Source organism: Harmonia axyridis, chromosome 7 (assembly GCF_914767665.1).
Source record: "Harmonia axyridis chromosome 7, icHarAxyr1.1, whole genome shotgun sequence".
Lineage (NCBI taxonomy): Eukaryota > Metazoa > Arthropoda > Insecta > Coleoptera > Coccinellidae > Harmonia > Harmonia axyridis.
The window spans coordinates 27,699,954-27,714,404 of record NC_059507.1 but is presented as its reverse complement, the minus strand read 5'-3'; the positions used below and the strand labels follow the sequence as shown (position 1 = coordinate 27,714,404).

General features: G+C 32.3%; 1 protein-coding gene across 4 annotated transcripts in view; it reads left to right on the top strand.

Annotated features, from left to right (window-relative positions):
* Positions 1 to 14,451, top strand: part of LOC123684731 (potassium voltage-gated channel protein eag) — a 78,405-nt gene that overhangs the window by 42,963 nt on the left and 20,991 nt on the right. For 3 of the 4 annotated variants that reach the window (XM_045624126.1, XM_045624123.1, XM_045624125.1), the window contains one exon: positions 11,853 to 11,984. In XM_045624126.1, coding sequence (XP_045480082.1) covers positions 11,853 to 11,984 — 132 coding nt within the window. Of the gene's footprint in view, positions 1 to 8,878; positions 8,972 to 11,852; positions 11,985 to 14,451 lie in introns of those variants that run through there. The other variant, XM_045624127.1, reaches the window with a different exon arrangement.

The following is a 14,451-nucleotide window of genomic DNA, read 5'->3' as shown; positions in this document are numbered from 1 at the left end:
TACATACAACATCCAAAAAGCAGCATTGATAGGACAACTCTGACAAGAAACAAAAGAAGAAGAGTTCTGCTGGTCATCAAAGAACTCATCCACGTTGTTATACCAAATAACAACTTAAGTCAAAGAGATGTCTAGAAATTTCAAAACGTATGGACTTGGAGTTTCAACTAAGCGTCAGTGGATAATTATTTCAACAAGGATAATCCCAATTATCTGAAAACCTACCTAACAACTCAGTGAGTTTATATGAAATATATTGCTCTTCTCTTAGGAACAGCAAGGACAGTGATAACATTTCTAGGAGAAGATAGACAGGTTCAAGGATTAGCGCCGGAATGCTGTGGACGAGAAGCAGAGTGACTACGAGAAAGCCGATTGCGAGGGAAGTTGTCTCCTACGCTGACAAGCTAGATTCGGGGAATAATAAACAAGTCTTTCTGCTGTACTTTCACACCCTTCAAAGAACCACTTTTATTTCGTAGAGTTTAGATTTCAAATATCCCCTATTATCCCCAGAGAAAGAAATCAATTGGAACTGATGGTTAATCTGTTGGTCCTTTCCTGCCTATCCATTCTGCAGGATACATTTCTTTGAGGAATTACTCGTCGAGAATAAAGAGGCTGAGTGCAATATTGTTGTAATGACACAACCGATTTACATTTCAAGGATAAATATCGAAAGTTTGTAAAATGCCAAATATGGAGAAATAGAGTTTACAAATTTTCTTCAAATTAAAACTCTCTGAAACATAAAGTTATGTTGGCTCTAACAGAATGAATACTCTGAGAATCAAAATAAATAAAGTTTCAGCTGTTTTAGCAGATTAGACTCCTTCTGATCACCATTACCATTCGAATTTCTGCCCAACATGGACATTGAAATCAAAATTTGATTTATTCAAAAAGGGTGATGGTGGAGGTATTTTAACAATTTAACATTGATACAGACAATTATCGGAAAAGATACAATAGTATCAATCATTTCTTTATAACATACTTACACATATACACAAAAACAAATATTTATTGAATAATATTGATCATGAACATTTCACTAGGAAAAAAAAAGAACATCACGTAAAAACATCTCTGAGTAGTACAAAAATCGGACAACGAAATATATCTTACCTCATTCCAAAAATTTTCAATTTTCTGCCCTCTGAACAAAAAATAAATATAATAAATATAAACTCTTGTTACATGTTGAAAAAAAAATTAAAAAACTACGTGCTTAACTTGAATAGAGATCTAGTTCGATCTCTGATCGACTAACAGACTTTTTTCGATGTTTATGTTGTTGTTCTATCGTATGGATCAATATATAAAATGTCAACTCGATTATGTAAATCCACAAATTATTTAAAAATTTTGTTTGTTGTTAGATTTTTTTTCTCGTAGTTGTATCTAAAATAGGTTAAATGTCAAGTATTGTAGATATCATATACATAATATATAAGAAATACTGTAAATTTAACTGTGCAAAACCCACGCGCAACTTTAGTTTTAGTGGGATTTCAATGTTTATTTACATCTCAACTATTCTTTTGTTATCTATGTAAAACATTTTTTTGGTGAATAAACTTATTATTATTATTATTATTATTATCAAGCGCAATACGGTAATTATTTCAAGTGGAATAACTTTGAAGTGGAATAACTTTAAAGTTTAATTGACAGATCAATCATTGCATTAATGCATATTTGTTCCGAAAAATTGAATTTTGCAAGAAAATAGTCTTATGCTTTTAATTATCCGATGTACATAAATCTTGCATTAATTTTCAAGTAATAATTTTTTTAACACATCAGAAAAAACTTGATAATTTCTAAGTTACCAACGGTTTTGAGATTTCATCAAGATAAAAATGATTTTATGTTAGTAAATCGAATATCATGAAAATATTACTCGTACCTTAGAATGAATCAGCCAATTTAATCAATTTAAAAGAGACGTTACATGGGAATGTAATAATTTAATTATAAAAACTGGTATTGATTTTCATAACCTTCACGTTTATGCTTGATAGAATTCCAATCTGAACCTGCTGATCCTATTATGAAGATTTTTTGGTAGAAATTGATTTTTTACATTCGATATACATCATATTTTTTATTTATTTATTTTTTATCTACTAATATCATGCCTTACAATTCATATTTGTTTGCAATTGTCATGAATTTCATAAAAAAAAATATTTGCTCAAAATCCAAATACAATAAAACGCAAAAAAAAAAAAATTAAAAGACCTATGAATTCAATCGATCAAATTATCAAAGTATTTTTGGTATGATTGTACTTTTTAGAATATGGTTGAAAATATAATAATTTGGATATTTTTTCATTATTGAATCGAAAAGAGATTTGCACAGATAACAAACAATAATGGGTAGGTCCATCATACAAACAATAAAGGGTTTAATAAGAGTGCATGTAATTGTTCACCTAAACAGAATTTATTCGAAAAAATGGTAAAATGGTGGTCTCTGATGTTTCATTGCATTTGCATAATGACATAATTCATTGAATAATACCAATTGTTAATTGGAATGATATATAAATTTGATACAGTGGCTGCTCTTCAGGCACGGCAGGTTAGCATTGACAACGCAAGAAGTAGTAATTGAAAAATAATGTAAACTTTCACTCACATCATCGTACTAAAATTATTTTCTTCCTTTTCTTGATGTTATATTTCTGAAAAACAGAAAAGATACCTAATGTAAAAGCTGTTATAACCTGATAATCAGATAAACCATAATATACTGTTCAGATTATTGATTGGTCGAATTTCATTGTCCCTCTAATCAAGTGCGCTTCTTTCTGCTAGTGTCCACCGACCTTGTATTGACTATTTTACCGTACAAAAAATAGGCGTATAGATGTGCAGTATGAAAACTAAGAATGTAAAATGATTTTTCGAATTATTTAAAGTTATACGTTAATTTTATTTTTGGGATTATTATTATTAGATGTGTTTTCACTATATAAGGTGTATTATAAAACGAAATCTATTATTTCTACATGAAAAACAAGGCTTTATTTGCCATAGTTAGAATAATCTGATTTAGCGATCGATATGTGTCGTTTTGTTAGGTAACTTGATGCCATTTTGAAGGTAATATCATTTTGCCTCTATCATGGAAGCCTTCGTCCCTATTGGCAAAGAATTGAGATTTTCACAAGCCTCCATTGAAGCAAATTTTCACCAGCAAAATTGTTCGTCATAGACAAGAACATATGGTAATCACTTGGTATCAAGTCCGGACTATATGGTGGATCCATAAGAAGCTCCTAACTAAGTTTCCGGAGCTTCTGGCGAGTCACTATCGATGTGTGTGGCCTGGTGTTGTCCTGATGGAACACAATTCCCCTCCTGTTGGCCAAAGCTGCCCGCTTCTTGGTGATTGCTTCCTTTAGACAGTCCAATTAGTGACAGTATAGTTCCGAGTTAACAGTTGTGCTGTAGCGGAGCAGCTCATTAAATTCCCTGCCAATCACAGCAAAACCTTCCTGACCGTCAATTCTGGCTTGGCTACCGTTACCGCCGGCTCACCGCATTTCGACCTTGACCGTTTTCGCTTGACGTTGACGTAAATGATCCACTTTTCATCGCCAATCACCTACCGCTTCAATAATGGATCAATTTTGTCGAGATTCAGCAGCGATTCGCAGATGGAAATTCGGTTCATGAGGTTTATTTGCGTTAATTCTTTTGGTACCCATACATCGAGCTTCTTCTATAGACCAGCCTTTTGTGAATGGCTACAACCGGTTTTTTGTGCAATCTCCAGCTCTTAGGCAATCGAAACAGTGCTGATATGATGGTTGGACTCGAAAATGTGTATGATTTTATCACCATTTTCGACAACTGGCCTTCCAGTGAGTGGTGAATTGTTGTCATCGAAATTACCGGAACGGAATCGACGAACAAAATTGCGCGTGATTGGCTCTTACAGTATCAGGTTCATAGACACTATTTACATTTTCATCCACCTGGCTTGCATTTTCGCCTTTATTCAATAAAAACTGTAAAATACAGCGTATTCTCTCTTTGCTAGATCCATATTTGACGAGCGTTCAAACTAAACTGAGTCAACTAATCACATAACTGTCAAGAAAGTTTTTATAGCACGAAATCTCATAATCCAAACAGTAAAACCCGATCGAATGCAACGTGAGATGGAATTAACTAAAGCCATCTATTGTAAAAATAATGGATTTCGTTTAACTACACCTTATGTTATTAACATTACTCAGAACAGCTAATCCCTAGAAGTTCTTCGCCAAAATACCGTCTTTCTTCTATACTCTTAGAATGGAATCATCAGATCCACCCATACGTCTGACCTAATATATTTTTCAAAGAAAAATGTATTGACAGAAATAGTTGTTCGTTAAGGAAAAAGAAATCAGATCCAGTAATCAAAGAATTTATTTAATACAGAATTTTCACAGTTGAATGACTGAAAAAGAAACAGAGATTAAATTTCTGTCATGAAAAAGTAACCTGCCGGATTTTTTTCCGGAATTAGGTGTGGACACCTGCCTGAACTACTGTCGACCCATGATAAATATTCACGAGCAGCCACTGATTTGAAAATTCAACAGAACATTCATTTCAACGTCACATTGAACATATTTAATGGAAATTCATCACTGAACAAATTGTTATTCGCAGGAATCCATGCGTAATTTGTAACATTTTCCATAATTTGATCAATTTAATTGAGTTCGATTGATGAAACGAGTATAATATAAAAGTTCATGACCATTTGTGAATAAAAATAATTATAACGTTCAAATTTAACGTACGTGAATTGTATCGAAATAATTTTGCATATGATATCATTAATGCTATATTTTATCTGTAGATTTACCTATAAGAAACCTCTGATAAAGAGCACGAAATATTACAATGTCTGACAGGGTTAAAGAAAATGAAACTCCTGTAAGTTACCCTTATTTATGTATTTGTATACTTTGGTCACGCGAAGCGCATTATGATGAAACGAAAGCAACAAAGTAGAATAACGATCAAGGGTGGTAGGAAAGTTTTACCTGGAAATTGTGAATTCAACTTAGTGATTTATATTTGGGTTAGAATGGCTGATATATATTGGAATGGTTGAATAATAAATAAAATAACTGTCTTTTTCCAATAATCGTCTCTACTAAAACATTCAGTCAGAATGAGTCGTAGGTGTTCACCTAGGATTGATACCTCCTGTATCTGTCTAGGAATTGTGTATGACTTCTAGTTACAAACAACTACAACTCTCTAACACTCTACCACGATCGATTAGATTTGAATGCGGTCACAAACATTAATGACTGCTTCTTGGAAAAGGCCATTGTTCGACGAGAAATATGTGTTTTTTTTTCTGAAAAAGAGCATGCAATAAGGCAGTGTAGTACCGTGGGACATTGTTAGTATTAGGCGCAGCTGTCATTATTAATTCAGTATCGAGCACTGAAGTCCTATTACATTTAATAACAAACTGAATACTTTTATTCGATCGAGTACAATAAAGTTTGGCAAGGCATTTTCGATCCAATCTCAAAGGTAATGATCTCTATCAAAAACACCTTCTATCTCCATAGCAGAGTATGGTGACTCTAATGTGGTGCGGTGGGTTTATATACTCAACGGTGCCGATTTAGAGCATAGAGCTATAATAACATGGACTGGCCATCACGTGGCTTCAACTCGCAACGTTCTGCGGACTTTCAAAGAGAAAGAGAGAGAGAGAGAGAGAGAGAGGTGTTGTGAAGGATGGAATAATTAATGGCAAAACATACGAATTGGCTAAGGGAATAACGCGCTTTTATTTTGCACACTATGTGTTCGGCTGTTTCTTCCTTCCTTCCATAGATGAGCTGCAGATCTCACCTGCTGATTTACACATAAACCAACAGTGTCCTGGCAGCAGTCCCACCATTATCCGAAGTTCAGCTCGTGGTAGCTTCAGGAGATTTCTGGTATAGTCGGTGAAGAACAACAAATTTCTTTGGCTGAGCTAGACTCGGAGTATTCCTCCAGAGGGTTTTCCTATTGTCCCTCTCCCATTGTTGAACCACTGTCTTGTATTAGTATTTGCAAAGCTCACAGAAGGGCTCAAGACCAACAGGTCTTTGATGCCCTTTTTGCAAGTTAATCGGCTCTTACATTTTCTTCAATATCACAATGCCCAGATCCTGCAGATATTAGGTTTATGGAAAAAAGCAGGTTTAAAAAAGGAATGAGGAAGATCCTTGAAGAAAATTCGTTTTATACGCTGGCAGAATTTTCAGCTGAAACTTTTGAAATGTTATTACATTCATGTCAAGATGTTTTTATGTGTGAGAACATTATATTTTATTTTTACGCTGATGTGGGTTTGGCATGCTTATATGAAGAACAACACACTTGGTCACATTTCAGCATCATATGCGAAGAAGAAGCACGAGGATGTCAAAACAAGAGGAATGCCATCAATGTAAACTATGAACAATAAAAGTCCTAGCACTGATCCCTGAGGTTCTTATTATTGAGTAAGCAGAAGAATAGGAACTGCTAAAACTATCTCAAAATTCACGTCTACTCAGGAAAGCAGAAATCCAACGAAGCAGTTGGTTGTGGATGCCAGCAAGTTTTCAGAGATGTCTTCGACCTGGAACGATAAAATATTTTCGGAAATTTTAGTATACCACATTCCCGCATCCTTCATCATCATTAGAAAAGGTCCAATTGTTAACACATCGTGGACTGATTGGTCAGGAATTACACCATGTTGTTTGGGAATCACATCATGTTTTAGTAAATATTCAATCGTAATCGTGTTTTGAAAGATTATTGATTAGTTTTGACGCCATTGTAGTTATGCTAGCAGTTAATCAAGGTTGATATCTTTCTGCATGGATGCTGACATTCTCTTACTCAGAGGCATGACAACTGATGAACAGCAATTCAGGAGGAATGGAGAGTTAACCCATTCAAACCTGGTTCAGTTGAGAAGTTGATATTATGATTCTACAATGGACTCATCAGAATTAATGTACTTCATTGTCACAAATACTTGTAGACAGTACAGAAGCTAGGGTATCACTCAAAGATTCTGTGGTGTAGGTTGTTGAGAAATATTGGCCCAGAAGTTCACTCATCTTCTCATTATTCTTGTAGATATTAAAAGTGAGTAAGTTACTTACTTAAAGAAATCTTCCGACATATTCGTATAACAATTTTTTGATGTTCCCAGCCACAATTGCCTAGAAGAAAGAGAAAGTGTTGATCAGGTCTTCGTCCAAGTAAAGTACTAACCATGGAAGTTATTCAGGAGTATAGTGAGGATCTCTCTATTATATTTTGAAGGATACAAAAATTCAATTCTACCATTACTTGAGAATGGCAGCAATTTTTATAATATTTGACTTGTTGATGGTATTTCGCAATTGCAAACTGAAAACAAAACAACTTTCCTTTAGACATTTTAGTCATTCTTGCGATTCGACTGTCAACACGAAATGAACAGAGAAAAATTTTGTTTGCTGAAACCACAACGCTTCGGGCAGTAAAGCCATTGAAAAAACTACACGATACCGGATGGATTTTATGACTTTATCTCCATACCGAAGTCGATGAAGGTGCATGTTTCTAACGTTAACGTTCTGAATTATTATGAGGCGAATTGTGTTCGTTCTAGATCGAACAAATTGAGTTATGGCAGAGTATGGGGTAAAATCGAACTGGCGTTATCCTTTAGACTGCAAATGAGCAAAGAACTCTCCGTAGAAATTCCAATGGAGGAGTTTTTTGAACCCTGAATATAAGATAATGAAACCCAGAGGTTGGTTGCTCATAAAAAATATCACAATATCATCATCATAAACCTTTATACAGAGGAAATCTGGCTGAAATTTGTTTCCACAAGCAAATGAGATGAAAAATATCTTATGATGAATAAAAAGAATACTTGAAAGGCTCCATTGCCTAGAATATTTCTGTAAGCAGCTCAAACAAAAATCATTCCAAACTTTTAATAGAATTGGAACGTTATGCTAATGTAGTTTTTTAACTTATAAGGCATATCAATCGATGAATTTTCATCAGAGGTAACTGCCGTGAGAATAATTTGAAGATTTCACTAAAGAGGTCAAATATTAACTGGTTTTATTGGTTTGTGTAGGGACAGCTGCCAAACAATTTTGTTCTTAATAAATATCTGCGACAACTGCTTTTCCCACTTTAGAGAATGAGGGAAATGGTAAAAAAAACGGAACAAGATATCTTGAAAATTATTATTTATTTTGAAAGCTGAAATCGTCTAGCTTTTCAAATCATGTCTAGAAAATCCTCGGCGAGTGATACATATGTGTAATCTTCTGTGGACATTTTCTATGACTTTCCATGGTATAACGGTGCAAGCATGATATTTAGTTTCCTAGAGTTTAGATGTTTAATGTCTGTCGAGAAGAAGGCTATGAAATGTTTTTCCATAGGGAAATTATTTGATCAGGGAATATGTCCTGCAACTGTTAGAATTCAAGAACAAGTGCAATCTTGTTGAGGTTAGTGACCGTTGCGGGTTCTTTATTTCTGACGAGAACCTCGACCGCAAATGCACGATGCTCGCATGACCACCTCATTGTGGCTACTGAAAACTAGACCTATTTCGACGTCAAACGCCGCAAACTGCGCCGCTTTGCCAGGACTCATTTCCGCAACCTCTGTTTCCTTCTGAAAATTGAAAAAATCAGTTGCGCGCCTACTAGATTTAATAATATTCAACGAATTATAGTACTGGTGGAATTGTTGATATTTGCACTAGTCATGATTATTAATAAACTACATTTTTTTAGCTTCACATAATCTATACCTTCTTCACTAATATTTATTTTTGAAACCTTTAGTTAGATTGGTTGATAGTTCTTCATATTTAAATTTTTTTATATTCTACCCTTTTGACAAAGGTATCACGTTGGTGGATGAACAAGGTGATATGAATAATTTAATGCCCTACGGCTAGAACTGTTTTGAAATTATCATAATCATGAAAATTAATATTTCCCTATATAATCACTAACTATTTAGATTTAAATGGAGTTGTTATTTGGTGCATGCTAGGTAGTAAGCTTTATAGATTTTGCACACCGTTAGATTATACACGCTTGGGACTTCCAGTGTTTATAAAGGTATTCCCAAATTAAATTGGCTTATCCTTTTCCAATATTAGACAATTCATAATTTCAGTTTTCCACAATAATAAATAAAAACTTTCGAGACTGTAGGATTTTGCAATTTGTTACCATACCACAATTGAATGATGTATTGCTGATTCCTGAGTGATTGATTAGCACTATTTGAATATCATTGTAATGACATCTACAAATCAAAATTCTATAAATAAACAGCAATCAGCTGTATTTTCATACAATGATGTTTACTTGCAGTTTCGAATTCATATAATGAAAATTAATTGTTCTCAATTACCTTCGAAATTTCGTTGCAGTTTGACATATTATATATGTATTGATGAGATTTTAGAAACAAAATTTTCAGCGAAACTGTTTTTTATTACGCCAATGAAAATTTCTTAAAAGCTTCTTCTGCTGTGAAAATAATAAAAGGAATCGATTTTATACTGTAAAATATCATAGGATGGATTTTGAAGCGTATATTTTCAACAAAAAATAATTAGTTCCCTCCAATTATTTTTCTGTTCAAAAAACTTCAAGTTATATAGTTTTGAAGTTAGTTGCGCAGAATGTTATAAAAATCTTCATTAATCAATTTTTAGAAACCGGAATTGGCAAAGAGTATTTTGACACTAAACATTCGTTTAGTTTTGTCAAAAAATTTTAACTCTTCTGCTTCTATAAGGAGAATTATTCCTTCTTCGTGTTTTCCGATTCATTACAAAAAGCATATATGTATGTATTTGTATAAGGTGAAATTTGACTTGTTCTTCACCATCAATTATCGACATAGGTAAATTTTATGGATTTCGATTATAATAGTTCAGAAAACATTTTTATTAGGTTGAACTTGGTACTTTCAAATTCTTCCATGGTGAAAATATTGAATTATACACATCTTTTTGGGGTTTACAACTCCTTACAGTGCGAATTGATATATTTTTTCATCAAACTTAATTTTTAAGAAAATAAGTGTTACAGGAAATTGAAAGTTTTTTCTAGCACAGAGAGTGTGAAAATTGGGGTGCTAAGATTTGAATCCTTGAGATACGTTCTCATTGTTTGATAATTCCATTATAGTTAATTCCATAATTTTTCAGTGCTGTACATGGAAGTAATTATGTGATACTTTATTTTCTTATTCAGGAGAAATTTAAAAAACAAAGTTTCTCTAAAATTAAAGGATATAGAGTTGAAACTGAAAAGAATATTGTTTATAGCTCGATGCAGGTGATGAAAATTTACACTTTCACAAATTCCATTCGCAGTTTCTAGGTGGTCTGTAGAATAACTAGAAACTCAATTTGAATTTTCCCTTAGAATGATTAATGGAATGTACCTACTCCTATTTAGTGAGCATTTCAAATGAAAACGAAGTTAGTATAGGTGGTAGGAAGGAATCTCACCCTTAATTTCAATTACTTTGGAATAAATATTCATATAAATTCTGCTTATTTTGTCATACTCAATTGTGTATGTACTTATTCATCTATTAAAATCCAATTTAAAGTTATTGATTATTCATGTAAGAAGGGTGCATTTATTAACATTTCAAATTGATGTGAAAAACGCAGAATATTCAAGGAACTAATAAACAGAAATCAAAGGAATTTAGCCCATCTTGGGCTACAAAGCATTGACAAAATAAAGTCACTCACCCAGTTGCAGGAAAGTTCATTAAAATTTAAAGCCGCATCACGATTTTAATCCTCTATTAAATGGTACAGGGTGCTCCTACTGGAGGATTGAAATTTTAATGAGGGCATTGAAATTTAATGAATGTTCCTGCAACTAGGTGTAAATTATTTTTCAATAATATGGAATCCAAAGAAGATTCAGATTTTACTTACTTAGGATAAATTGAACAACATTATAGAATTCCGTAATAAATGATGAGGATCTAAAAGATATCTAGTAATTTTTACTAAATAAAGAAATATTATTATTATTATTATTTTTATAAGGAAAAATACACCAAATTCCTACAGAAACCTCCGAATGAATATTTTGTATTTTTCAAATATAAAGAGGTAATCCTGACGAAGTCTATAAATTTTTAAATATTTAGTATAACGTTAATCGAATCGCCATGTGAAATGGAATATTTCATGTGGAATTTGGAGAGTATATTATAATACATGATAGATGTATATTTGATGAGAGTGTAGAGACTTAATTATGTAAACCGCATTTCGACTATTTTTCATACAAACAAGTATAGGTTAATTAAAGGATTTGAAATAAATTTATGTTAGGTCTTGAGTAAAGTACCAACTCAAAAACTTGTATTCAAGAATGAGATCTTCTGAAATATTTCTTTTCAATGAATATAGTTCTCGGAGGAAAATACTAGTAGAAAAAAATATTCTAAAACAAAATAAAATAAAATATTTAACCGGACGACAAAATTTTAATTCAAGTACACTGTTATCACTTAATAATATAACAATCTGAAACGATCCTCGTCTGTATCATGCATTTGTAGAAAGAATTAAAACACCTGTAGACAAACTTAATAGCTTATTATGCATAAAAGTAGTAGATTTTATTAGTAGCGGTAAATTACAATATATGCTTGTTATTGTCTGGCTGCTAGAAATAGTATGAAAAATGAGGGATTTTTAACCGATATCCCTAAACACTCTCGGAATCATCTACAGCTATTTGGTTTCTCTTATAGAAACACCGCTATGGCTACTTTTACAAATTTCGCCAATAAAGAACGAGAGGGACTTGGTGGTGTTGTTTCTTCTCACATTCCGGGATATCACAGCCCTAAAACAGCCTATAGAAACAGACGACACAAAAGGAGGTGAGTGTTTCAATATACATATCGAAATCAAAACCTCAATGTTATTCATCATCTTGTCATTTCTGTGCATTTAAATTTTATCGAAAATTTCTTCACATCACACCTCAATTCTTTTAATGAGATTAATCAATGAGCTTATTATTATATTATCTTTATTGCGGAAGAACAAAATCATCTAAGAAAGCAAAAATATTGTATATCATTCTGAATGGGATATTTTTGCTGAAGAAAATAAAATCTCATCAACATTTTTTATCGATCCAAAGAATTAAAATATCATATAAGATAATATTTAGTTGTCATTCTCTTATCAGATTTTCACTCAACTCATTTTGTAAGATAACTGAGATCTTCTTGCAATAAAAATAAACAAACCGCTAAAATAGGGGAATAGAAAAAATCTCAATTAAGTTTGTAGTATATTTTCTCTTGAACCCTTTAGGCGATTTTGGCAATTATTTTTTTGAATTGTAGCTTGATTCTCTGGAACATAACTATTCGAAAACTGTGCTCAGTTACTTTGTGTTTTGTTATATACAGGGATGAACAAAATAAATAAAAAATAAGGTTTCATTCAGAATACGCTGTGGAGTGAAATGTTGATAGACCAAAATGTTCACGAATACTTAATATCTTTTCTGAGCATTTCCTCTTTTTAGTAATTGCGATATTTTCATTTTGAGAGGACTCACAGCACTTTTTATGATTTCAGTACACTGAAAAAAAATTGTTAATCGACAAATTTCTACAAAGATTGGGCAAATTGAAACAATTGTATCAAAGAATGGCAATAATCAACTTGATTTCATCCATACAATTTACTTTTTATAAGTTCTCAGAATACCTCTGAGCTAGAAAAAGTAGGAAATTTTTTTCGTTATAAAAATTTTTTTACATTTGAAAAACACAAGTTTGTATTGTTACTTCAAAACTAATGGCCATAAAATGGTATATTCTCAAACAAGTTGCAGAATGGGCTCCTATTCGCTTCCTATTCCCTGCCAAAATACAAATAATTTATAATTACGCATTAAACTTGTGAATTATGTCTGACGAAATCGATTTAACATCACCAGAATTAAGAGAAATTGTAAATAAAGTTGCAAATCATTCCACTATGTCGTGAGTTAAAATTTGATAGGATCGGAAATCAGTCTAAACAACCAAAAACGAAAAATATAATTGATAACAATGCTGTAATGAGTTTATTACAGCACTGTTTTTAGAACTGTAATGAACTCATGACGATACAGAAATAGAGAAAATAAGTTATAACACCAATGGATTCTATTGAAAAAAGTGCCCGTAGTACGTTTTTGTTTCATGTTAATAGCAGCAATAATAAAGAAGTTATGAGAACTTTTCATTTCACGCCATTTTCCAATTTTCTCTCATATCTTGAAAACAGTTAAATTTATGAGATTGCGGTTTTCACCATGATACTTCTCTTGAAAATCGATCCCGAAAATGTGCCATTCATTTTTTCTAGCTCAAAGCGGTTCGGAGATCCCCTCACTAGACAACGAATACGAATACATAAATATCACGAATCTGAAATTGATGTTGAGGCTCGTTGTTTCGATGAAATATTCATTGGATAGGAGAACAATTTCAATATACAGTAATATATTATTGATACAAATTACAATCCATCTAATAATAAACTTTATATTGATTTAATGGAAGTTCCTTGGTTCAATGAAAACAATTCATCAATATGAAGAACTCTTCATTGAAATCTTTCTGTTCATAAGTTGAAAACTGATATCTGAATTCATCAATACAATCAACTTTTTCATGAAATTTATCTATGTACACATTTGGTTCGGTGCATCTAATGAAATCAACTTGAATAGCTTTGCTATTCAAAAAATTAATTTCTCTAATTCAGTATTGTTATGAGTCCATTACAGTACTAAAAACAATTTGTTTTCATTGTTATATTTTTCGTTTTTGTGGTTGTCTACATTGACGATCCTATCACACAAAACAATTGTCAATATAATATAATTTGGATAAAGTGAAATGATTATTGCAACGTTATTCGCAATTTCTCTCAATTCTGGTGGTTTCGATTTTGTCAGACATAAATCACGAATTTAATATTAAATTATAAATTGTTTTGGAATTCGAAACGTACGATTCAAATTCTGTATTCTGTCAATTTTCGTATCAGTCACACCAACTGCCAAGATACAATAGAAAAGTTACTAGGATGTATAATCTGAATTTTGCATTGAATTTCGACAATATTTAACAAAAATCGACTGAAATAAAGAAAATATCGTATAATACTTGTTCCAGAAGGCAATTCCAACACTCATGCGTACGAAAACGAGCGACGAAGAAGCGAGTTTTTCGCATTCGTGTTGGAATAGGAGCCCATTTTGCAACTTATTTTAGAATATACTATTCTTGTTCAACAACAGTGCTGTAATTTCTTTCAAAATTAAGATACGCAATGAAT